The sequence below is a fragment of the Calypte anna genome, chromosome 2, assembly GCF_003957555.1.
Source record: "Calypte anna isolate BGI_N300 chromosome 2, bCalAnn1_v1.p, whole genome shotgun sequence".
NCBI lineage: Eukaryota > Metazoa > Chordata > Aves > Apodiformes > Trochilidae > Calypte > Calypte anna.
The window spans coordinates 112015428-112042866 of NC_044245.1; the positions used below are offsets into that span (position 1 = coordinate 112015428).

Sequence of the window (27439 nt, forward strand, 5' to 3'; positions counted from 1 at the left end):
AAGGTCCAACTGTTGAGTTAAACACTTGATTAGCTTTTTTCCTTTGAAAATGATAAATCATTGATTGTAACTAAATGCAATTTAGTAAACTCACATACTTCTAACACTTTTTTTTTTTCATGTAACTCTTAGGTCTTTTTGATGTAAATGTCAAAAGGAGAAATATATGTATATTCAGCAGTCATCAATTGCCACATCTTGCTCTTGCTCTTGTCAATGGCCATGTAACTGGCAAGGTAGGAAATAATACTGTTTTTAATCTGTCTAATTGTGCTTCCAGTCAGATGAAGAGCTAAGAATTGAAGAACTGAACCTGGGAAACTGCCAGTGCATGGGCAAATTTAGATGTAGGGCTTTGTCTGTTTTCTCAGTTTATTTTTTACTCTTTGCAAAGAGTTTTTAGTAGAATGCTGGAATACCATGCCATTCCAAGCTGTAAATTATATTGAATTGCCAAACATAGACAAGGTACCTGGAATGCTCTCATATCATGTTGACATGGTCAGGATGCTGGGATGCCATCCAGAGGAACCTGGACAAACCCTAGAAGTGGATCCTTGTGAAAACCATGAGGTTCAACAAGGCTAAATGCAGGGTCCTGCACCTGGGTCAGGGCAACCCCCAGTATCAATAAAGGCTGGGGGGGGGGGGGAAGCAAAGGGGTTAAAAGCAGCCCTGAGGAAACAGATTTGAGGTATTGAGCCACCAATGTGTGTTTGCAGCCCAGAAAGCCAACTGTACCCTGGTCCATGTACAAAGAAGTGTGGCCAGCAGGTCAAGGGAGGTGATTCTGTCCCTTTACTCCACTCTGGTGAGACCCCATGTGAAGCCCAGGTCTGGAGTCCTCATCACAGGAGAGACATGGAGCACTTGAATCAAGCCCAGAGGAGGGCCACAGAAATTATGGGATGGTTGGGGTTGCTCAGCCTAGAGAACAGAAGACTCCAGGGGGATGTTATTGTGGCCATTCAATGCTCAAAGAGTGCCTATAAGAAAAATGGACACCAACTTTGTAGGACTTCTTGCAGAGGTGTGTAGCAAGAGGACAAGGGGCAATGATTTAAAACTTGAAGAAGGGTGATTTAGTCTAGACATTAGGAAAAAATTCTTTCCTGTGAGGATGGAAAGACACTGGAAAAGGTTGCCCAGAGAAGCTGTGGATGTCCTCTCCCTGGAAGTGTTCAAGGCCAGTTTGAATGGGGTCTTGAGCAACCTGGTCTAGTCATAGGTGTCTCTGCCTATGGCAGGGGGGTTGGAAATAGGTGATCTGCAATGTCCCTTCCAACCTTAGCCATTCTATATTCCTATGCTTCTAAACTTCTTAGCAGGGTTTGTTGTGATAGGACAAAGGGTAATAGTTTTAAACAAAAGGAAGGTAGATTTAGACTAGATATAAGGAAGAAATTGATTACAATGAGGGTGGTGAAACACTTGAACAGATTGCCCAGAGAGGTTGTAGATGCCTCATCCCTGGAAATATTGAAGGTTGGGCTGGATGGGCTATGAGCAACCTGATCTAGTTGAAGATGTCCCTGCTTATTGCAGTGGTTGGGTTATATGACCTTTAAAAGTCCCTTTCAACCCAAAGTATTCTATTTTATAATTTGATGATTTCCTCTTTTTAGATATGTATAATCCTAAGGATTGTTTTTAAATCCCAATTTTCCTTTAGATCTTTTTGTAAGTAACATGCCTGTTATAACCCAACTGAGATATTCCAGATTTGTTTTGATCCATTTTGATTTGTTTTGATCCATTTTGATTTGTTTCATGCTGTCTTCAAAGTCTTACTGTTGCCTTTCTTTCTCAGCACTTGCAGTATACAAGTAGGCAAAAGAAATTGTAGAAATTAGTTCTTTCTGATGAAACACTGCTACTGATGAAGGGAGAGGCTGTTTCCCTTTCACTTTTTTTTTAGTTCTTCCATATTTATGCTTTGAATAATTTCATAGCCAAAGCTGGTTCCGTTCTTCATTTACATGATGTACAGTGGCAGTAGTAAGAAGAGAGTACTCTCAGTAGGGTAAGATTTTTCATCCAGGATAGCATTAGGCTATCAGGCCCTTTCTGCTTTGCTACTGACATCCTTTTAAAGTTTGAGCAACCTACAGAAAATGTGGAACTTGATTTCCTTATTTTCAATTGTGCAAGACATTTATTTTCCCAGGGAATGTGAAAATTGTTGTTATTTAAAACTTTTTGGCACTCTTGGAATGAAGGTGGGTAAAGGTAAGGCAGACTGGTAATACAAAAATTACAACTGATCTTATAGTACATACTAAATTATATTTTGAGGGCATGCTGGCTCATCTGTTTCACAACCACTTCTAAAATCCAAACATTTTTTCCTTTACTTTTAGGGATAGATTGAATCTAATAAGCAGCATTTTTGAGTTTGAAGCTTTTTCTTTAGAGGGTGGTGTCTTGGAAATTGAAATGTTCTCTAGAAATACTGATTCTTTGAGGTCTTCAAGATGCTGCAAATACTTTAGATTATGTGAGCCAGAAGGCTATTTATTTATTTATTTATTTAAATATTGGAGTACTTATTAGCATTTTACATTTATTGAAATCCTATTCTTATTCAAATATGAGAGTGATGGTGGAGGTGACAAAATATTTAAATATGTATTTAGGATACCGTGTCTTCTATAAAATGGGATCACACAGCCTGCAAACCTGAACAGACAAGCATGGATAGTGTGTTGCAGTACTCTTTCATGTAAAACTTATGACTCCTGAAGTGTTTTCTGGGGGAATATTATAAGGAAATGAGGAAAATCACTGTGGCAAATGAAGGAGGCCAGAGAGTTGCTGTAGTTAATTTCCTGTCTATGTCGATTTTCCAGCCTCCTTTGCCATGTTTGAAGGCTGAGACTAACTCAGACAGGCACCGAAGTATTTCTCATGTTATCTTCAGTTCTGTGACATCTGAACATGAACTCTTTCCTTGCTTTGAAGTTCCAGAGTCCAAGTTAGGGCTTTGCTATAAGCACTGAAAACCTGAAAAATATAAAGACACTTTCATTCGAGACTGTCAATATTGAACAATACAGAAACTATATTGTGATGCTCTCCGTTTTGAATTTTGCTATATCTAGTAGAATCATAGAATCATAGAATTGGCTGAGTTGGAAGGGACCTTGGAGATCATCAAGTCCAACCCTTGAACCACCGTTGCGGTTGCTAGACCATGGCACTGAGTGCCATATCCAGCCTTTTTTTAAATATCTCCAGGGACGGAGAATCCACTACTTCCCTGGGCAGCCCATTCCAATGTCTGATCACCCTCTCTGTAAAGAAATTCTTTCTAATATCCAACCTAACCTTCCCCTGGCACAACTTAAGACTGTGCCCTCTTGTCTTGTTGAAAGTCATCTGGCAAAAGAGACCAACCCTCACCCGGCTACACCCTCCTTTCAGGGAGTTGTAGAGAGTGATGAGGCTGAGCCTTCTCTTCTCCAGGCTGAACAGCCCCAGCTCCCTCAGCCTCTCCTCATAGGATCTGTGCTTGAGTCCCTTCACCAGCCTGGTTGCCCTCCTTTGGACCTGCTCCAGGACCTCGATATCCTTCCTAAACTGAGGGGCCCAGAATTGGACACAGTACTCGAGGTGTGGCCTCACCAGGGCTGAGTACAGAGGCAGAATCCCTTCCCTGGACCTGCTGACCACGCTGTTCCTGATACAGGCCAGGATGCCATTGGCCTTCTTGCCCATGTGGGCACACTGCTGGCTCATGTTCAGCTTCCTGTAAGTTCCTATAATTTATTATTCCTACTTTGACTTTGTTAGAGCAAAGACAAGGCTTGCTGTGAGCTCTGTGTTCACCTCCAACCCAATGGTTGTGCCATTCTTGAGTCAGCCAGCAAGCCAGGTCACACTGTTACCTTCAATCTTCAAGGCAAAGCAGGTGATGAAACAACAGGATACTCTGGGCTTTCCAAGGAATTCGTTGTGCATGTCAAGGTAAGGCGGGCAGAGGGGAAATTAAGAAGATATTCTTCTCAACCAAACTGTTGAAAGATATCATCAAATGTCAGAGGATTGCCAGCTGGAAGAGCTCAACCACCCACCAGGTGGAGCTCAATTACAGTTTAAGAGGGAAGCGGCACCGGGGAAGTTTTCCCTCAGTGCGGCGAGCGGTGCTGATGCTGCAGCTCGTTGTGTGCAGACAGGGTCGGCTGCTACACGGGAAAAGTAAGTTTCTAATCTTTTTAGTAAACCTTCGGGAAGCAGGAAGGTAGGTACATAAAGGAGAGCTGCATGGGAAATGAATGACTTGGAAAAAAAAACCAACAAGTTCCTTAACTGGCTGCCTGCTCGTCCTCTGGGTGTTGAGCTGCGCTGCTGCACAATAAAAAGCAGGGATGCTGAGGCATAGGGAAGGATTTCCACTATCCAAGTTAGTGCCTGCACAGAATGCAGGAGATATTCGAAGGCTGGAGGTATGCTTTAATTACTTGTGACTTAATAATTCGCATTTTATAGACAGAAATACATTAATAAGTACTTAAATCAGTGCAAACAATAGCGATGTCCAAGTTTAGTATGGAGAAAAATGTGCTATTCACAGAGGACTTGTCTCTGATTTGAAGGGTGTGTTTCACCATGGGGCCATCATTCTGCTCAACACAAGCCTCTGCCAGGCTCTATCCCTTAGACCTGATGGCAGCTGCAGTGGAGCAGGTCAGCAGAAGAAGGAATCCTACTGGAAAGTTCATAAAATTGACTCTGGAGTCTGCATGTTTGAAAGTGTGAAAAACCCAAGAATGTATCTGAAGATCAAAGATGACCAGTGTAATGGAACAGTAAGCAGGTTTTGTTGTTTTTTGTTTGTTTTCTTGGGTTTTGTACTTCTGTTTGCAAAGAGTTTGAGTCAATTGTCAGTGATAGAGAATATTTTTTTACTTGTTTGGATTCAAGTGGGAATTCATTTACTCAAGAAAAGATAGAAAAGTAGTACAAGAGAAACTGCATATCTATTCGGCACTTGATTGTAAAAATCTGATTATATTTTTGAATGATTGAGTGTGGATGCAGTTAAAATTTATTTGCTTTTAGATAGCTGATGACTCTGTCAAGTTTTGGTATTTACTAAACCACCACACTTACACTAGTGTGAATTTGGAAGATGCTGAAGTGATATTAACATCCTAGCTTTTACAAATGGTTTTATTTTATCTGAAAGGATTAACCTGCTATTTTTCTTCATCAGGCAACATTGAGGTTATTCTTTAAATAACTCACCAGGATATTTATTACTAAAATTGGGGTTGAGAGGTGGTTGAAATATTATGATTTTTGAACTTATTATATTCTTCACCTACTAGGAATTTAAATATTGCAAATTTACATCTGAGAGCAAAAAAAAAGAGAACAAGTCATTAGTATTTGCTCATTAGAGTCACTGCTTGTTAATCCTGTGTCTGTTTGTTGATATAAACTGATAAAATAATTTTGATTATGGCAGAGCACAAACACGTTCAGGGCTTTCCAGTAAAAAAAAATTGATGCTGAAACCCACTAATGAATAACTTAGAAATAAGTTGATTAAGTGGGTAACTCCTTTGAAAATATACTAGACTTTGCCAAAATCCTAACAGAAGTAAAAGTGCTTTCATATGTGATCTTTTACATACTCAAATTATGTAATTGATTTTTCTGTTCAAAAAAGAACAAGAGAACATATATATATACATACATACATATCTTTGTGTGTGTGTGTGCATGTAGTAGTGTAGGACATTGTGAAGAACCTACAGCTAACCTGAAATGTTATTAGAAGGTTTCTTAAGAAACATCTAACATCTCTAGCTACATCAATTCAATTACTGAATTTGCATTTCTGTTCTCAATTTCCTAGGGCACAGGTGATGAATACTGTCACTTTAAAATTGAGAAGAATTTGGAAACTGGATCTGTAAGTCTGGAATCAGTGAGAAATAAGGGGATATATGTTGGTCTCCTGCCAGATGGCCAAACTAAGCCAGTCATTAACACTGGAGAGAGAAACATCTTTTTCTACCCACAGGCCATCAAATGTATGTAGTTTCTTTATATTCTACAGTTTGCTTTAGTGATTTGTGTTTCTGAATGACAAATTCAAACCAAAAGTGTAAAAGCTAAATTGACACCTCTGATCTGTATTTATAAAGATGAGAAGTTTGTTGTATTTACACTTTAATTCTCCTATGTAGCTAGTTTTATAATAATAGATAATGCAAGAGATTTTTTTTAATATTTATTTTTTTTACTCAACAAAAAAACTTTTGAGTGGAAGTATCAAAACAGATAAAAAGATGGGGTTGAATTACTGTGTTTTTTCCCTGTTCTGGCCTCATATTCTGAGCACCTGGGAAAAGTGTTCCTGTCAGTTATTCCACAGTCTTTCCTGATTTTATAGGACTTTAGAGAGGACCTGCTTGGCAGTTTCTTTTCTAAAGGTGCAAAATACATTGTATTTCCTCCACTAGGACATTGATTATGTGATTCTTCTGTCCCATAGTCAGACATGAGAGCTACTGCAGTCACGAAGGAGCTGGCCAGTTCTAGCCAACTAGCCAGGACTCAGAAGTTAGTTCTCAGTATGCCCTGGGTTGTCTGCTTGCCTCTTCTCCCTAAAGAGAATGAAAAGTTTAATTTGCTGAACACTTGATTACCAGACATAGGCAACTGACTTGGTTTATAGCTACAGAAAAGAGTGGAATTAAAGTATTTGTATTCTTATCTGGTGGGTAAAGTCACAGAGATTAAGAATTAAGCATCTCATGAAAATGTTAAACTGGACATCAGTTTGAAATTGAGAATTCAGTCAGATTTTTGCCAGACACGTGACTGCTTTCATCAGCAAAGGGAAAGTCCCAAATACTTTCTTACTAATTGTCTTCTTATTAATTGTTCTATTTTTATTAATACTGAGAGATACAAAAGCATTACAATAATCCTTGTTTTGACATCCTGACCATCTCTACCTGCTACAAGGTGACAACAATATTTCAGTCACTGTGTCCTTGTAGAAATGAGGAAAGTATTTTGTTAATCTTTGGAAGAGCAGGGTTTTCAGTGGAAATACTCAACAAAGCAGGGCTTATGGATGCCATTAATAGAAAGTTAAATGTTACTTCATTACAGGCTTGAGTTCTCCTGAATCCCTGTTACTCAGTAAAAGGAAGATAAAAGGAGCTAATATTTTCTATGAGAGCAACCAAGATTGTCAGTGTACCACTTCATAGTATCAGAAATGGCCTTCAGCAGTTTTCATTTTAGAGTTTCCACTCTTAGGAAATATCAAGTGGAGTGGAGAAATTTATCTACATTTTTAGAGATCGTTTTATTCATACACCGATATTAAATCATTACTTAGATTTTCAAAGCAGTAAATAGACTTTTATTGGTATATTTTCCACTGTTTGTGGGATACTGCTAACAGTAAAAGCTGGTAATTGCTGGTGGCTCTGCAAGACAGACAAGATTTTGATGTTCAGTCTGCTGAACAGTTGTGAGAGTTGTTACTGGCATTCATCATTGAACATATGGGAAGCTTCCAAGCAAGAAAAAGCAAACAATATGTAGCTAGAGACAGAATTCGTATTTCATTGTTTTAGTTGGCCGGGAAGAACCTATGGGAACATCTGCAGTACCCAACCAAGAGAAGAAAGAATTCAGAGAATCTCAACTCCAACCAGGAAAAGTCCAGAAGCCTGTAACCCAAAGCCTTTCAACTTTTCCATCCTCAAGTAAGCAACAGTTTACAAACTGGTTGTGATAAAGCATTATCTTATATCTGCCCTAAGTTTAGGCAGATAGGAACAGATAAAATGTTCAGGTCATACTTCTGAATGGGACCCTACCAGGTGTGTTTTACTAGAATAATGAACCACTTTATTCTTTAGCTACAGAATGTGCATAGATGGTCTAAACAATGATTTCCCCAATGCAAAAGTTTTACAGGAAAATTCAGTATCCTAGTAACTAAAGAAAGTATGACTAAGGAACTAAGCAAAACAGGGAATGGTTACATCTTTTAAGGACTGGGGACAGCTGCATTTACTTCCTGCCTCTCTTTTATTTCAATGTACTCAAGAACTCTGTCTGCACAGCCATATGAAAAGCAAAAGGGATAAATGGAAAGTGCTGAGCTCCATGCAGCACATTGAGGCACATTCACATGGTGGAAAATTATCTAGTACTTTGAGTAAACCTAAAGAAAAAATTCTATTAGATTTTCAACTATGGGGGGCATAGCTGGTCAAAGATAGTCCTCATGGCATTCAGGATATATCAGTCAAATAATTCAGGTGGGTTCCTGATTTGGTTTGGAGCTTGATCCTCACCCTGCTATTCAAAGTTTACATCGGAAGTCTGGCAATGTGAACAAGACATTGTACGTAGAGTAGAATGTGATGAATCAGGAAGGATTTTAGATAAATTCAGTTGCCTCAAAAGTATCCTGGTTAAATTCAAACATAGGTGTGAATTACTATTAATTATCATTAATTGCTCCTGGCAGCTTTGTTTCCATTCTTAGCTCAAAGGACCCATTTCCCGTTTCTATCTACCAGACTTCATCTTGTATTTTTACATCACAAAGCCTTCTCCAAGTGTTGATATGCTTCCAAAAGCTTCCCAAAGCTGAAGAGATATGCTACATTTAAAACCTATGGTAACAATACACAAGCCATCAAACTTGTTTTCAAAGAAGCTGGATGTTTTTAGGGTTGGATACAAAAGATCCTTTTATAGAAGCAATATCTGCTGCAAAATTGGTTTCACAGGCTCTATCATCCCTTGTAAGATGTATTTCTGACATTCATAAATATGGACTCTGCTTATGCAAAATGAAGAGAAATATCAAAGTTACTCTGCCCTTTAGAGAAAATACAAATTTATAGTACAATGTTTTAACTTGGAATACTTTAAAGTTAGCTGATTTTTGACATATAGAGGTGAGTTAATTTTTAAACTGATATTCATTAAACACTCATTTTCTTTTTTCAGTTGCTATTAACGTTCAAGAAAGGGTGGAGTTTGTACTGAGCATAAATCCAGCAATATGCTGAGTATCCAAACTCACAGCAGATTAATCCTGGGCAGGGCATCTTTTTTTAAGACTGTGTTTGCAAACCCGTAGCTATGTTTTTGTTGTTTCTAATAATAATTGATTGAGGGCTAATTAAACTGAAAACTACAGTGCTACAGGTTTCTCCTGTTATGGTGTGAGTTTTCTTTTCCTAACAAAACTTCTCTCATTTTGGAAGGATGATGGCAGGGCCCAGCTTCTACCTCAGATCATCCATCTCTCACAGGATGGAGATAGAATGCCAGAGACAAGACAGCTGAAATTCATGCCAGACACCACATTGTAGACTAAAGACAGATCAGATGTGCTGCTGAGAGCAGAAGAGAAATAATATATATGTGTGTAAATAAACACCAAGTTTAGGGATAAAGGGGTTGAGGCACTAAAACCTGAAAGCAAAAATTCAAAATTATGTTTTTGTTTTTGTTTTTAAACTCCTTTTTATTTTGCTGTTACTAGCTGCAAAAGCAAGCCAAAATCAACAGCCATGTGGAAAACATAGACTTGTTTCATAGTGTGTATCAACTAGGGGGCATGCAAGAATCTTAAAGAATTTCCCATATGACTTGGTACTGGGTATTTCCTCTTTGCTTGTTCTTTGTGTTCCTCAAATTGTGTTTAAATTTCAGTGGTAGAAACATGTCTGTGTGACAGTGAATACACGGGGAGACATTTCATAATTAGATTCCATGACACAAACTCCGTCTGTGACATTTAGAACATCTTTGATCTTAATTAACAAATTGCACTAGTGAAAAATTACTTCTATAGCTCCTACGTTCCTTTCCTGAATATCCTGAATACTGTTAGTTACTATGATTTTTTATATATATTTTACCTACAGAAGAAAATAAGATAAAAATAAAATTTGATCTCATTTCCATTTTTTTTACATTAGAAATGATGACACAAATAGATGAAACAAAAATGCATCAACTCTATTCTCCAAGCATCTTCTTTAGGGATTAATTTTTTTAATTGTTCATTTCAAAAGTTCTCCTTAGTCATATGATCTTCTGGAAGAAGATAATTTTCTTTTTTGCTTTAGATTTAGGGTAGATAAATAAAAAAAATATAGTTATTTTTATGAAACTGTGTGGAGGATTGTGACTTCATCAGCCACATGCAGGCCTATCAGAATGAATTTTTGTTGCAATAGATTTAGAGCATAGTGTCCCAAAGCATGTAAACTCCCTTGACTAATGCAGGGTAACCATCAAATCCTCTTTTTTTCACTGAAATATTTTTAGCCTGTAGCAAATCAATGCTGCTGATTTCCATTTGCAAGAAGAGCCAGTAAATTACAAGGCAAAGAGCATTCCAAGCCTGTGAATTGTTTGGGCATTAGAATTGTTTTCAAGAGGCAGTAGTTTGAAGTTGAAGTGTACCTGAGTGTTGCTTTGGGTAGCAATAGCCTGAGTATGAAATTCTTTTGCCAAGCATACAAGCAGCCTGGAATTTCTTCTTGAATGCTGCTTGAATACCTGTACATTTCATAAAAATACTCTTTTTTTTTTTTTTTTTTTTCCTTTTTTTTTTTCTGGATGAAAAAGATATGACTTTAGATGGCTGGGAGGAACTCTAGCTTTCAAAGTTACAGGTAAAGAGCTGGGTATCTGCAGTTAGAGAAACTTATTTATTATACCAAAGCAACTGATTTGCTATAGTTCTGTTATTTCAGTTGTTGAAAAACAAATCTAAGATTTTATTCAGGTGAACAGAAGATGTTTGCCTTTTGCTTTGGTTTTGGTGTATGTATTTCTTTTTTCTTTCAGAATATTTTGATGTCAATTATGATGAAGAATTCAATTATTATTATTATTATGACACTGCTGCCTATTTCTAGATTTCTATAAACATTCTAAACTCATGCTACTACTGTTAGAAGCACTGCTGTAAAAGTCATACTACTACAGTCCTGAATTTCCTGAAAATAAATTAACTGAGTTTTAGGATCTTTACCAGGGCTGAAATCATGCTTTCCCCTGATTCCAGAAGTTAGACCTTTTTTATTACAGAATTTTTACTGGATCTTAATTAATCTGTAATTCCTTCTGAAAATATTCCACATGAGTTAGTGGTTCAAAGCTAGTGGATCATAATTCAAGGCTGGTGCTTTAGTTGCCTTGTTTTAATCTATAGGATCCAAAAAACTATATAAGTCATTTTCAGGACAACTTGAAAAAACCACATTTATTTATTATCATAAAAGTGACATTTGAGGAAATTTAAAGGAGAGCTCAGGACCATGTCTCAGTGTTGAATCGATCTTTCTTTACTTATCCAATTACTTCAGTGATGTTTCAGTAGGATTTGCTATTTGTTTCTCATAAAAGTTTATTAAAGAAGCAAGTCTCAAGGATTCAGAACTGTTTTTCACTTTGCCTTCAAACTTATATTTTAATGCTAGCAAAAAAACCCAAACCACAGCCAGATAAATTTTGAAAATTTATGTTGCAGGTATAGCTTTATTTTGTTTTTTGTACTGACTCTGCTTGGGATGGACTTGATTTCTTTCATAGCAGTCTGTCTGGTGCAGTGTTTTAGCCTGGTGACCAAAGCCCTGTAGGTAACACCCCAATGTTGTAGCTGCTGCTGAGCAGTGCACAGCCCCGAGTTCCTCTCTGTTTCTCACTCTGTGTTCCCAGCAAGTAGGGAGTGGGGAGGGGGGAAGATGGCAAAAAACTAGGAGGGGACACAACCAGAACTGGTGACTCCAACTGACCAAAGAGATGCTTCATACCATATATATTGTCATGCTCTGCAAATGAAACTGGAGAGGAGGATTTCCAAAATATTCATTCCTCAGGGACTAGCTGGGTGTCATGCTGATGGTGGTGAGTGATTGCTTTAACATCCCTTGTTTTTCTTTTTGGTGTAGGTTGTTGTGGGTTTTTTAGGTTGTGATTTGGCTAGGTTTGGTTTTTTGTTTTGTTTTTCCTCTCAGTAAAAAGCAGGTCAATAAATGAAGGGAAAAACCCCATCCCAGAGAAAGCCAATACAGTATTTTAATCAGACAAACAAAAAAGCAAAAGGGTCTGATAGGGAGGTCTGTAGTACAGCAGGAACACACGCAGTGGTGCGTTGGGAATTCTTCAACAAATCCATATCAGTGGCTATTTATGAATCCTGCAAATTTGTAAGTGAATTCCATTATGTGTTTGGAGCCTCTGGTCTCCAAAAGCTTGTTTTGTAGAAAGCTGCTTAGTGGGTGAAGAATGAGCTGGGGGATACAAAAGAAATTTTTCTGCAGCACAGATTATATTCATTATGGATAGCATATTAAAAAGTCTCTTTGCAGTTGCATGAAAAGGCCTCATGAAGAGCAGTTTGGGAATCCCTGCAGGACACAGTATATATATAATGCATTTGTTCATCTTTTCAGATTTAGAGTTTATATCTATCTCTTGTGTCACAACAGATTATAAACTCTTGGGGGTAAGGACTTCATGGACAGGGGTCTCGTTATTGAAAAGTAGTTTTCCAGACATAGGATGTTCATAAACTCCACTTTGATTAGAATGCTCAAAACTACATTTTGAGTGAGTCTATGTTTTTGTATCTCATGTACGGAGCTGCCATTTGACATCTTTGCATATATACATTTATGTATTTTTTTTCCTCTTAATGGTAGATGAAGGATCACTAGGTGCTATTCTAAAGAGAAATTTATGTTTTCCAAAATTGTTTTTGATCAGCCATTAAAGCTCTGAATTTTATTCATGAAGTGATATTGTGTTCCTCTTGTCTCATTCATGCAGAACTGCCTTAGCACAAATGCTGGCATTGTACATATTGGGCAAGAATATATTGTGCTTTTTTGTTAATATTTCATTGCATATAATTAATATTTAACATGAAGAAAGATAATTTCCTGAATCACTTTTTAATTTGAAATCAAAATTGTCTGTATTTCCAGACATGTTATTCTGCTAATAATGTTCCAGCACAAGGCATTAGAGGAGAATTTGCAAGTAATTCTGCTCATTTCTAAATGTCAAGCTAAGGAACCAGAAATGTCAATTTAATGGCCGTGGTTCTGCATCACAGCATCCTTGTCCTGTCCTAGCCAGAATATGTATAAAGAATAATATGATGATAGTGCATGTGAGAGATACTTGTTATTTTCCAGCTGATTCTTCTAGCTCAGCTAATCAGTACATTTTGGTCTAAGACAAGAAACATAAATCAGTCTTTTCAGACTATCTCACTTGCCATGAAAAACTACAATCCCTTCTCTGTTATGGTCTCCTTATGTGCTGAAGTTACAACAGCAACTGGCAGTTTCATGTCGATTTTCATCTCCAGCTAACATTCTGTATTTCACAGAGGAAATGAGAAATCCCCAAGGTGCTGAGTGTCCCCTTCCTTCAGATGATGAATGGAAAGTGTCGGTGTTGACAGGAAATGCAAGAAGTGAAGCAAATATCATTCTCTGGATATATGGAGACAGAGGAGTAGCTGGACCAATAACTCTTGGCAAGGACAACAGAAAGCAGCTGTTTCTTCCCGGGCAGGAGGATGAATTTCAGGTAGTTAATGCAGGCTAAACCCATTATTTTAATGTGATCCTTTCTGAAGATTATTCTGTCACGTGAAAAGAAAAAAATGTTTTTCTCCTATGTTTACTGCACACAATAAATCTCTATCTAAATCTCCATGAATTCTGCATTAAATCAGCTTGGTTATAGTTAGCAACAGAGGAAATGCTCTTTCTTTTAACCCCCTCTCCCTCATATAGTAATCCAAAATGGACCAGCTGTGGGAGTAAATGGATTTCTTTAAGGTAATTGTTTTGAAACCAGCTTTAGAAACTATCCACACCTAAGCAAACCATGTCTGATGTAAGACTTGGCAATCATTTAGGGATCTTTAGTAATGAAATCTCCATGCATACAGTTTTCAAAGCATGCTATAAAATGCACACTGTCGACCTGGTTCAGTTATGGAAGAAAATAAGCTGGAAAATAATTTTCCAGCTGTCCTATTATAAGTAGCTGAAATGCCAGATGCTTTACTTATGGAATTATGAAGAGCAAAATAAAACTTAAATGTTATCATGATATGAAAATATAAAGAGCTTTGCTGTTGTTTAAGAATGTCCCCACCTTTGTTGTAATAAGGAAGCTCTCTCTAGGCAGGGTGAGAGGAAATTAGGAAAGGGTCTAAAAATTCTGTTTTGCTTAAATCTTTCTGTCTGAGATGCATGTAAAACACATAACTGTCCTCAGATAACTGCAGTTATATTTTCCACATTTTGTGCAGTTATTTTTTGCACTCATCATCTCTTCTATTACAATCTTGGCACAAACCAACATTGTTTCTCTCAATAATATTAATAATGATGCTCTCTATGAACAGGGCATAAGCAGGAACATAACCAGCTGAATGTTCATTTTCTAAGAATGTAAGCTATATATTATGAACCACAGGGAACCCTCTTCTCCTAATTAATGAATAATTTATAAGCAAGGCTGGGTAATGACATGTTTGCAGTGTTAATCCATACATTCTTAAGAGCTGGACCAATTTTTCTTCTCTAAAATAGATATTGCCCATTATGGCTGTGGGCTGTGGATATTGATATTGTGAAAGAGCAGAATCTTTCCCTCAGTGCCTAAGGCTGCTTTTATGATTTTTTACATCACACTGTCACTTACTTTCAGGCATGAAACAGCAAATGTCACCAGAGTGCTTTTTACTCTTTACTCTGCAGTAGATAAATCCACAAAGAAAAAGCCTATGAATAAGAGCTTTTCCTTCCTCCTCTTTCCCTCTAAAATTTATCCTGCACCTATTTAGCAGGATAAGTCACTTGCCTCATCACATGTCCTGTTTCCTTCTGGAGAGGGCCCACATTTTTCCTAGTCTTCCATTTTTCACTGATGTAGCTATAGAAGCTTTTCTTATTGCCCTTGATATCCCTGGCCAGATTTAATCCTGTCTGGGTTTTAGCTTTCCTAACCTGATTCCTGGCTGCTCAGACAACTTCTTTGTACTTCTCCCAGGCTACTTGTCCTTGCTTCCAGCATCTGTAGACTTTTTACATCTAAGTGTGTCCAGGAGCTTCTTGTTCATCCATGCAGGCCTCTTGGCATTGTTGTCTTCCTTCTTCTTTGGTGGAATGCATTGCTCCTGGGCTTGGAGGAGGTGATCCCTGGATGCTGATCACCCTTCTTGGTCTCCTCTCCAGGGCTTCATCTCACAGCACTTTACAAAGAAGAATGCAAAACTTAAAAATAATTACATCTTCTTTGAGATTAATATGGTTCAACAGATATTTTCTAGAGCAGAAGAAAACAGATTTAATTTTTTTTTAAGAAATCAGCCTAATAATAGCTTTGGCCAGGAGTTATAGCTTCTGAAAGCCTGTTATATTCAGGCAAATTGGAGCCAGTTTTCTTTTATCTTTCACTTTACCAGCAGCATGCACAACTATGAAAAATTTGACTTAAACTGTCTGGAGAACTGAAAGCCATTCATATGTTGCCTTCCCTCTTGTACCTTAGCCATTGTGAGTAGTCATGGTCTGGTCAATACTTTTCAAAAATATGCATGAGAAAAATCAGAGGATTTCTTCTAGACCTCTCCTTTTAGGCAGAAATCCCTCTGCATTCTGACAGTTCAATAAATTTTATATTGAATCATCATGTAACTTTTGGCAAAAAAAAAAAAAAAGTCTAAAGAAGGATTAATTAGAATAGAAAACATGGCAGCACTGTATATTCAGTGAGCCCCAGCTCAGTGAATGACAAGGCAAGATCTCATACTACTTAAGAAGTGGGTTGTTTTTTTTCATGAAATATGGGAAATGGCAATAGTTGTTTTTTCAGTCAAGCCATGCACATGCCCTTATTTTACTACTACTTTAATCCCAGAGCCTCCAGGTTACAGCTAAGAAGATTTTTTATAGAGAGAAATATTATGCAGCATAAACAGGGATATCAGAATCTGACTCCACAAAACAAAGCTATTTTCTTAAACTGATGGAAAAGACAGGAGCTATATTGACACATCAGTGCTGCAAACCTGGAATTAGGATTAATTTTTTACATGAAATTCAGGTCAATGTAGCAGTTATACCAATACAAATACAGGTGTGAATTTCTCAGGTGCTTTCTCAAACAACCTATGTAATTTACTGAGTCCATTTCAATGGCAAAAGATCAAGGCAAAAGTTGTGTCAAGTCAATCTTTGACTAAAGCATGGTAATGTTGTGACTCTAACATAGTTTTTATACACAAGCACAAAGAAACAGATAAAAGCGGATACAGAAACTGAAGTAATTCTCCGAATAGAGAAGAGAACTTTTTATTAACTAAGATAAAGAATAATGCACTTATGTTTCCTTTCCTAGCAGTACAGTGCAAATAATTTAAAATTATTTATGCTCACTTTAAATAATGGTTATACTTCTAATAAACCCCAGGTAAGAGGGATAAGATAGGGTTGCATAGAGCAAAGGTTTAATAAGTAAGAACACATATAATGCTTGAAGGTGTAAAAAAAGTGCAAATGAATGCAATTATAGTCAAAAAGCAAAGATTGTATCACTGATTTTCAAAGTTCTGCAGATGTTCTCTCAGTGTTTGGGAGCTTATTCTTCAAGGTCTCCAAAAGTTTTATATCCTTCACTTTGACATATTAGTATTTATGATCATGTTGCTGTGTTGCATTATGAAAGATTTGTGACCTGTGCTTTAGTGGATATAAATTTCTATTCTATGTTACTCTCATGAATGGCCCTCATCAACTTTTTTTTACTTTTCAAACTCTGAAGAGTCCAAACACCTGCCAAATAATTTCCCTGGCCAGCAATGTGATACCAAAGGCTGTAAGCTCTTCAGACTGCAGCTCAGACAAATCTGCTTAGGCAAAACAGAGGCAGTCTCTTTTCTGGATCCTATAATCCAAAATCTGGCAATCAAATGTTGCCACTGTTCCTGTTCTACTCCAGTGGTTTAGAGAAACCTGGGACCAATTGCAAAGACGTAGCTTTATGCATATGGTGGTTTTTTCCCCCCCACATGTGATGTAGCTGTATTTTTTCCAGAAATACATCCCAAATCAAATTAATGGCAAAATGTAGAAATACAGGGCAAATAGGGTTTATGCATAAATGAAAACTAGATTTTTTTATTTGTTTCACATGTGATCATTGAAAATACAGAAAGGGAAATATTTAGAATTATGTTTTTTTAAAAGTAAGATTTCCTGAAGAATGTTACAGTTTTAGGCATAGAATTTCATAGGCTTGTGTCTGCTATTAGGAATCTGCTTCTTTCTTATATATGGGTCACTGAGACTGAAATGTCTTTTAATGGTGTTTGCAAGGTATGGCCTTACTTAATCAGCATGCAGCCTCTACTGCACAAGTTTAAGTACAAGTCATATATATTTTTTTGTCTCTAGTTATATGTTGTATTGTTCTGGCTTTATTCAGGTTAAAATAAAAAGCACTGGAAACATCTACAAGATAAGAGTTGAACTGGATGAATTACTGAATGAAAAATCAGAGTGGAACTTCCAAAGGGTGAGATTTCACATGGTGATTGTTTTATGCTTGAATAATTTTTATATGAACCAGAGGTCCATCTTTTTGTACAGCCACAGCTCCATAAATCAAAAAATGCTGATTGTGATAGATCTTTACTGCTTTGTCTTCTTAGGTTTCTTTAGAGATGACAAAAGCGCTGATATTCTCATCCTCTGAGAGATAGATATACGCAGCATTATTTTGCAATTAATCCTGATTCATGTAATTCAGAGATGCAAATTTTAGTGTATTTGTTCTGAAAGTTTGTCTCTACTCCTCAGTTTGTGTTAGGGAGATTATAAAGTCCAGCTACAAAAACCTGAAAATAATGGAGCAACAATTACCCCGTGACAAGTACATGTGAAGAATCAACAAAGTTTGCTTAAGCAGCCTCATCCTAGTAGGCCCAAAGATAGCTCACAAGTAAAACTGTCTTCAGGGAAAAAGAAAACACTGTCTTTTTTTCAATTTGGTGAATAAATTATTTGTAGTGTAACAAGGCAACCAGGTGCCCCTAATTGCCAGGGAGTGAGCATGAGCTTGTGTCAAGCCCACCTGTGCCTAATTAGGGTGGGCCCCCACTGTGCATGAGCAGGACCAGGACCAGGGGGCCAATAAAAGGTGAGTCCTGAAGCACAGGCTCAGCTCAGTCTTGAGCTAGTCAGCAGAGAGCTCGGTCGCTCGCTCTCAGAGCAACAGCACCGATCTGGGCTAATCAACTCTGAGAGCCATAGGCTTAGAGCATTGCTCGTGAGTCTCTGCTGGAACACCTGGTTGGACCTTGAAGTGCCGTTCCCTAAGAGAGGTTCGTCTTGCTACAAATTTGTGATGTTATTTATGTCACAAAATGATATTAATTTAATAATCACAGGTGGGCTTGACACAAGCTCATGCTTGCTCCCTGGCAATTAGTGGCACCTGGTTGCCTCGTTACACTACAATTATTCTTTTCTGCTTTGGTTTTAACTTTATGATTCTCACAATATTTAGGGATGTTCACAAGATTAAATTCGTACTAAACTCTTGCTAATGCTGACCCACATGTAAGATTTATTTCAGAACTGTGCTTAAGTATTTGTCTTCTTTTTCTTATTTTGGATCTGTGAAAGACATAAGCTTGTAATTTGGCCTTTAATTAATCTTAAAAATGCTGATTTAGGCAATCATAATTATGCAGTAATAATAGTTTTTGACATTAACCCAAAGGCCTTAACTGTGACGGTACCAAAACCAAATGTAAGTATAAATAATCCAGTTGCTCCAATGGCTTCAGGAATTATGTTTTTCATCCCGGTGATTGCAAAGTATTTTTTTACATTTTGGTCCAAATTTCATAGGGTAGTGTTGGTATTTCAAATATTGCTTTTCACAGAAAGAAATAAATCATGTTGAAAACTGTGTTTTTCTGATCAAAGCTGTTAATATTTGCAATTGTTAGGAATCAGCAGGGGGAGCTCTGCTAATAAACGTTAGAGACCATGAGTGACTGCTGCAAAAGTATTTATTGCTACAATAAATACCTGCTTTGGTGCCAACAGAAGTGTTTATTTTACTTGAAATATTATTTTGTTGGAAAAGTGAGATGAAATCATATATTGCACTGATTTCCTAAGTGTTAGAATTAGAATGTGAATATTTGTTTTCATAATTTTGTTTGCAAGATTTATGCATACTATATGCACATTCAAAGCACAACTCCAGAAAGGTGATTTTTTTTTTTTTTTTTTTTTTTTGGCTTCCCATTGCTAGTGAAAGCTTCTGGAAAAAAACTGTAGTAAACATTGCTATAGCTCAAGACCAAGAAAAAATGGTCCCATAAAAGAAAGACTACTTTTGTCATAGGAAAAAAGCAAGACACATATCACAAGGTATAGAGGGAGGCAAATAGCTTAAGAATTTGAATTCTATCTTCAGAGGAAAAATAATTGAGGGTGCTGATTCCAAAGATGTCTTTTGCTCTGCTGTAGAAGAGCCAAATATAATACAAATTTAATATCTCAAATATCCTCTCCTTGCCAAAGTCCAGAAAGATATACATAAGTTTCATTCTGCTTTTATTTTAATATAAAAATGTCTTTCAAAATCTTCCAGAAGCCCAGTCTTACCTAACCTCTCTTACCAGAAAGTTTTCTACAGAAAGTGTTACATAAAAGTTGTTCGTTGACATAAATCAGAATAGGTGATATTTCTTATGGAAAAAAAGGACATTTCGATTACAGATGTATTTATTCCAAGAATCAGATAATTTGAAAGTCCAAGGCACATTCAAAGAAGAGTCTCACAGCTTCAGCTGCAGTACCACAGGTGTGAATAAAGAGCCTTCCTAGCGAGGAGTCAAGTTGCAAAGTAGTGACCAAAATAAAAATGTTTCATGTAACAATATTGTATGTCTGGTTGTGTTACTGTTTTCTGAGAAAGATGAAAATATATAGAAAAATATGTTCCACTTTGGAGAAGAGAAGCACTACAAAGAGTGAACTGAGTCATAGTTGGAATTGCTTCTTCTCTAGGTGACACTGATAAATCTGAAGAGCAAGGAAACACTGAATTTTCCAGGAAACACACGGCTGTCAAAGAATCATGATGATAGAGCTTTTCTCTGGGAGCTTCCAGTAGTGGAGGATGGGAAACCTATCTATCCAAGTATGTGTGTACTTCAGTTACACAGTTTCCTATGTATTGGTTAATTGATTTTCAGTATTACTGTAATCTGAATTATATTCCATTTACTGTGTATTCATAAATGTGATCTTAGCAACCTTAGTTAGACTAACTGCAATTTAATTTGCTGGCATTATTTCCATTAAATTAGAATGATGAGTAAAATGAATTGTGACTAAACGTCTGTTTTCTTCTTTTGGTTATTTTTGGAAGTTGTTTTATACCATGTTTATGTCTACACTGGTGACATGGAGCAAGCTGATTCAGATTTGTCAGTTTATCTGTGTATCTATGGAACAAGAGGAGATTCTGGTCAAAGACTTCTGCGTAAATCTGGTGTACCAGTAACATTTCAGAGAGGAATGGTAAGTCTGAAAAGCAATTTGTTTAGCCATATTAATATAACTAAGAAACTTCTACTGATCTTAACACTTCCCTTATAAAAAAAAAAAAACCACAGATTTAGAAAAATAATTTTTGTGACTAAGGAAAATTATTCTAATCCAGAAATAACTTGAATGAATGAATGAAAATACAGGTATGAAAACAAAAATGGAAAAAGTGAAAGAAAAATTATGAGAAGAGCTGCCTATGAATATAAAACATATTCTATCAAGGCTTAATGAGTATAGCTGATTCCAAAAGACTACACAGAAATTGTTCCATGATTTCAGATATTAGCAGGAGTGTTTGTTTTGTATTTCTTTTAATGTATAACGGTATTAATGCAGGGCAGATTGAAATTAATTTTTTTTTTCAATTACCTCTGATCTCCTATGTAAGTAAAATATCCATCATTGTGATTTTCTGTAGTATCTTATGGCTGAATTTCAGGAGCTACTGAGTTTAATCCTATTTCTGCCACTACCCTTCTTATGACCTTCTATCAGGCCTTTGTGAGCTATTGAGAATGAACACTTACATGTCAAATGGCATCAACCTTTTAGTAGAATATGTAATTAAAAAATAAAAAGTATCTAAAATGTGAAGCATAAAAATAACCCACTGGGAAACTTCAGAGTTATCTATACTATTTAAAAATATATATTTTATACCATTACTAATGTATTAGATAGAAAATTCTATTCCAATTGAAATTCAGAATTTAAGTGGAGTTTTCTGGAGGGAATAATTCTAGCCAGACTGATAGTAAATTTAGCATATCACTTATGCAGGGACTAAAGGGGGTGACTCAAAGTGCTCTTTGTTATGGAAATGGGTGAACAAGACAGTGGAATGTTGGAGGAGTGGAGCAAGGCCTGGGATATATAATTTTATGACAGAGGCAGTTCAGTGCTGACTTGAACAAGTTCATTTAATCCCTGCCATAGATATGCTACATGATATTGGGCAAATCACTTGAAGTAAGACTTCCCTAAGTGTCCACTTTTTGTCTGCTTCTGTTTTGCTGCCTAACTTTAGCATTACTGAGCAGCCATAGCTGCAGCTGAGGTTTGTTCAAAGAGAATTCTGCTCTGGACATAGTAATCTCTTTGAAATGCTAACTATGATGATAAATTAACCCCTCTGTTCCTCATCCGAGCACCCAAACTACTATGCATCTTGACAGCTTTTGGCAATAATGTCTGTACCTCAGCTATCAACGTAAAATGAAACATTATGCAGATGGCCTTTCGAAAAATAAATATCAGCATAAATATCAGAAAACCAGGGCACTATGGAAAAAGGGCAAAAGTGAAGTCACTGGGGAAATCAGTTCTGCTTCACTGAAGTGTTTGAGTGGTTGTGGTAAATAATGCATAGAGTCATCAAGATAATGAAGATAAAAAGAAGTATTAAAAAGCTGCAGTCCTGTCTGTGCACAATTTGAGGCAGTGATCCTTCAGAGAGAATAACTTGTGATCATATATTACACATACACAAGGGAGAACTAGAGTTGCACAGACAGCTTCGATTCTGCCATTTGCTGAGGACTGAGATCTTTACAGATATGAATTCCACAGACACCATTCCAGTGTGGTTCTTTCCTAAATTTTCCTTTTACTGAGAATAGTGACCTGGACTGTTACATTAGAGATAGAAAGCTAGTTACTTTTTCCTGTGACAGAAAATTACCAACCTGAACCTTTCACCCGATAGCTGAAAAAACAATTTACGTGGGTCTGATTTTAGTTATGTTTTCCCATTTCCACTGATGCATACTCAAAAGACATTGAACTTTTCAGATCCAAACACTCTGAATACAGCCCAGCTTCCAGTAAAAACAGTGGGAACCTTTGTAACACTGGGAGAGTTAATCAGGCTATTAAAATACTTTGCTTTTCAGACTAACTTGGTACTGTTACGGACTGTTTGCTCCTGTCTTCTAGGTCACCACATTTGAAATGGAAGCTGTATGTCTTGGGAAACTGCAGAAGGTGCTGTTGCGCTGTGAGGCTCATCTCAAGTCCCAGTGCTGGTACTGTGATAAAATCATTGTCAGAGAAGCCCAGAACAACTTGGAATACATTTTCAACTGTGAAAGGTAGCTTCTACAACAATATTCTGAGATATGTATCAATGGCATGGTTATGTCAAACAATGCACTACATATGCATTTACCAGGGGAAGACAAATTTGGATTTTGTAGTTTCATAAAATCCAGAAAGTTAGTTGTTCCAGGAATGATTGCTCCAGGTAATAAGCTGTGTGGTCCATAGCAATGATTAAATACTTAAAGAATCATAGAATCGACTGGGTTGGAAGGGACCTCAGAGATCATCAAGTCCAACCCTTGATCCACTACCGCTGCAGTTCCCAGCCCATGGCACTGAGTGCCACATCCAGTCTCTTTTTAAATATCTCCAGACACGGAGAATCCACTACTTCCCTGGGCAGCCCATTCCAATGCTTGGTCACCCTCTCGGTAAAAAAATTCTTTCTAATATCTAACCTAAACTTCCCCTGGCACAACTTAAGACTGTACCCTTTGGCTGTTACTAGATTGTAGAGTGCAGTTGTGTGATAAAAAGATCAGTGCTATTAGTGTTCCTTACGTATTCAGGAAAGAAAAATAAAGCACACAGAAAGGTTCTAAATTAGGTGCATTTTTAAATGGGAAGGAAAACAAGTTTTGCCATCCAAAAATAGCATGCATTCTCTTTGTGAGCAACATAATTGCTAGAGAGACAAATCTGATGCCCAAAATTCAGAATTATTTTATTTTTGCTCCATTTAAGTTATTAAACGAGCATCTTAAAAATAAAAACTGCCTTTTACATGCAAAATATTATGGAAATATATTATGGAACTATATTATGGAAAAATATTACGGTAAGCCCACATTAGGAGTTTCCAATTTTGCAGTCTGTCTCATGACTATGTGCATCACTCAAGTGAAATGAAGGAAATTTAGAGAAACAATGTGAAAAAGCACTGGAATTATTAACATTTTGTTAATAATATTTACTTAATAACTGCTAATAAATGCAGGATTCCTAGTTATATGTGTGTGGAATTTTTATGGATTTGTTACTTAACCTTGAACAGCTTTTTGAAACTCTTGGTGTCACACCCTCAACACAGGAATAAAGACACTCTCCCACCTTGATCCAGCTTTCCAAAACTGAGGTCTTTCTTAAAACAATACTGTTTTTAAATAATAGTATAAGACCGAGTATTTGTCTGGATGTCACGGTTTAACACTGGCCCGGCAATTAAACCGAGAGACAGACGCTCTCTATTAATTCCTCTCTCCTCCTCAATAAAGAAAGGAGAGAGAATAAGGGAGAGAGACTTATGGGTTGGAAACTAAACTACACAACTTTAATGAAACAGTAATGATAAATAGGAAAAATTACTAAATATATACAAATATACAGGAAAATGGATACCACATTCCTCCCCCCTTTTCCCCCAATAACTCTCACGTCACCACCGAGCCTGCAGGGCAGCCCTAGGAAAGTCCAGGCTGGACTCCTGGAGTCAGCAGCAGTCGGGAGCTGGAGGCAGGAACACACAGATATGGGCTGGCATGGATCAGGACCACAGGCAGACAAACAGATGGAATCCTTCCAGGATGCTGGGTGAAGGCAGGGAAGCAAGAAAGGCAGGAAGGGCAGGCAACCGGAAGCTGGAAGCAGGAAATCAATGGCTTGGCCCTTGTGATCCCTCAAATTTTTACTGAGTATGACGTGTATGGGATGGAATACTCTGGTCAATTCTGGCATCTATCTTATCTGTTCCTCCCCAAAGGAGGGCTGCAGGTGGGACCTCTTTCTTCCTTCTGGAGGGTAAAAGTTTTCCTCAGAGCTGAGCAGTGTCCTTGGCTCTGCACACCAGTCTCTGGCTGTAACTATAAACATCAAGTGTTATCAGTCCAAGAAGCCCACGCTGCCTGAGAAATTTGCTGTTAATTTCAGCAAGTGCAACTACTTACAAGAGACTCAGCTAAAAGCAAAAGTACAAGACAGAAAATCACCTTTATCCTGGCCCAAACCAGGGCACTGGAGAAGACTTTGATGCTGACCAGCTGTTGCTAGCTGTGGTTGATACCTTTCTAAAGAAATAAAGGTATAGTTTCTTGATGGAAGTTCTACAGAGAAATCAGGTCAGCTGCCTACCAAAACCATGAAAATTCAACTCTTGTGTCATAGCTGTCTGCCAGTGGGTAACATGTCTTGGGGATGATGCATGTCAGGGCACTTTGCTGTATCAATTCTGTGATAACAGAACAGATAACAGCAGATGCTGATCAGCAAAACAAAAGATTCAGTGACAGGCACTGTCAAGAGCAAGCAGAGAGAGTTGGGTTTTTTCATGCCTAGCTTTTCAACAAGGAAACACTGTCACTGAAAAAGGGTTAAAGTTGGTCAGTGGTGGGGGTCAAGGGTAAAATTCCTGTAAATGTAAAGTTGAAAGATTGTGCTCTATTGCATAGAATACTCAACAGCTCTCACTGGGTTTCAGTTTTACAGTATTTGTTAGTTACAGGCTGATATTTTTTGGAATTCAAGACTGTAGAAAATATCTTAACCCTAAACCTTGTTAGGGTTTAGCAGAAGTGATATTGTAGTAGTAGTGATACTGAAGTAGCTGTCTAGTATGATAAATACATTTCTTGGGGACTAATTCTCATGTGAACTACTGGTATATGCTTTCAAAACAAAAGATTAGGAACTCTGAAAAGCCACTCTGGAGTCATCCTGCCCAGCTTATACTGGATTTCCAACATGGTTCATAGGAGAATGAATAGTTTAGACCATTCCTGGAATGATCCATGGAAGAGGTAGGAATAGGAATAGGAGGAGGTAGGAGTATATAAAAAACAACATCCCAGCAGCTTGCTGTTGTTTTTTTTTTTCTTTATAAAACCAGCTGTTTTTTTTTTCCAAGAAGGAGAAAGAGTTAATAGTCCATGTTCTGAATGATAAGGTTTCCAAACTATTGGTAGCAAATAGTAACAGGACTAGGAAACATAACTAATGTTTGCCCTAATTTGTACTCGTTCAGACTCATCTATCTGTCCTCAGTTTGTAGGAAGAATAAAGAAGACCAGTATTAAATTCTTTGGTTTTAGTACTGAAATATGATTTTTAAAACAGCGCAATAAATACATACAAATTATACTTAAAATTCAATCCCTAGTATTGAAAAAAAGTGTTCTGTGCAATATTCTGTTTAACTATATCAATAAGTACAATTGTGCCATGTCAGTCTCTTAATCTGACACAGGTGGTTTACACTTACGCAGTTCTTACGTGTGCACAAATCTTTTGTTGCGTCAAATAATTTCTACTTTAACACCTATTGAATCAAATGCTATTATAAATACTTGGTAGGAAAATAAGATGTGGATCATTCAATTATATGGTAATATTGTGGAGAAAAAAAAATGATTCCTGCCTGTCTTCTTCTTTTCTTTCTTTTCTTATTCTTAGGTGGCTTCCATTTATGTCCCAAGGTGTACTTCATTCAGAAATTGAGCTGTACCCCCAAGGTAAGGTTTATTTTAACTTTGTAGAGTTAAGCTAAATAATTTGTCATTTTTTCCTCTGAAGAAATTTGGTCTGATTTTACAGTCTAAGCATCAGAGTTAACTATTTTGCAGCTTCCTTTGTTATATTTCTGAGAGAATACACAGTGTTTGGATTGTATAATGAGTACAGGTGACGGTGAGAAAGTAGAATCACAGAATCGGCTGGGTTGGAAGGGTCCTCTGAGATCATCGAGTCCAACCCTTGAACCACCGTTGCGGTTGCTAGACCATGGCACTGAGTGCCACATCCAGTCTCTTTTTAAATATCTCCAGGGATGGAGAATCCACTACTTCTCTGGGCAGCCCATTCCAATGCTGGATCACTCTCTCCGTAAAGAAATTCTTTCTAATATCCAACCTAAACTTCCCCTGGCACAACTTAAGACCGTGCCCTCTTGTCTTGCTGAGAGTTGCCTGGGAAAAGAGCCCAACCCCCACCTGGCTACACCCTCCTTTCAGGGAGCTGTAGAGAGTGATGAGGTCTCCTCTGAGCCTCCTCTTCTCCAGGCTGAACAGCCCCAGCTCCCTCAGCCTCTCCTCATAGGGTCTGTGCTCGAGTCCCTTCACCAGTAATGAGGGAATGAACTAGAAGGAAAGTTTTCTTGTGTTGGCTAGTGTTACAGAATGTCTTTTTAATCACTTTCAAACCTTTCCTTTAATATTAAATGATAGGTCCTTTATTAAGCAGTGGATTTTTTTTTTCAGAACTTCAAATAAACTGGCAGCTGAAAATGCAAGAAAAAAAATTTAAATGCTGCTCTAGTCTTCTGTCTTTAATGAAGACTATTTTACACAATTGTAGCTATTTGTATGCAGCTAAGGATAAAATTTGTACCCAGTTATTTTAAAATTATATTCCAATTCCACTGTATTATAAGCTTTATTTTGAATCACAAGAATGTTCAACCTTCTTTCTTTGTATGTCTTTTTCAGAAGGTCTTCATTTTCTGTTCAACACTCTGTGCTTCAATTGCTCTTCATGTTTCACTTTCACATGGTCTGCACTTAGAAATCCTACTTTACATTCTTTCATTTCAGTCTGCTTAGCCTGGTTTGTTTTGGGTTTCTTTTTGGGGGGAGGGGGATTTTCTGTCAGGTTTTCTTGGGTTTGTTTTTGGGTTTTTTTCCTGTTTTATTGTTTTGCTTTGTTTGACAGAATTATTTTTCTGGAAGTAGAACTGTCTG

General features: G+C 37.3%; 1 protein-coding gene across 1 annotated transcript in view; it reads left to right on the forward strand.

Moving 5' to 3' along the window:
- Window positions 1-4742: 4742 nt before the first annotated feature.
- LOC103534673 (RP1 axonemal microtubule associated) overlaps window positions 4743-27439 on the forward strand; it is a 131883-nt gene continuing 109186 nt past the window's right edge. The window contains exons 1-9 of the mRNA XM_030444690.1: window positions 4743-4808; window positions 5864-6041; window positions 7605-7736; window positions 13409-13611; window positions 17524-17613; window positions 20127-20259; window positions 20491-20642; window positions 22608-22762; window positions 26157-26215. Coding sequence (XP_030300550.1) covers window positions 4743-4808; window positions 5864-6041; window positions 7605-7736; window positions 13409-13611; window positions 17524-17613; window positions 20127-20259; window positions 20491-20642; window positions 22608-22762; window positions 26157-26215 — 1168 coding nt within the window. The remainder of the gene's footprint in view (window positions 4809-5863; window positions 6042-7604; window positions 7737-13408; window positions 13612-17523; window positions 17614-20126; window positions 20260-20490; window positions 20643-22607; window positions 22763-26156; window positions 26216-27439) is intronic.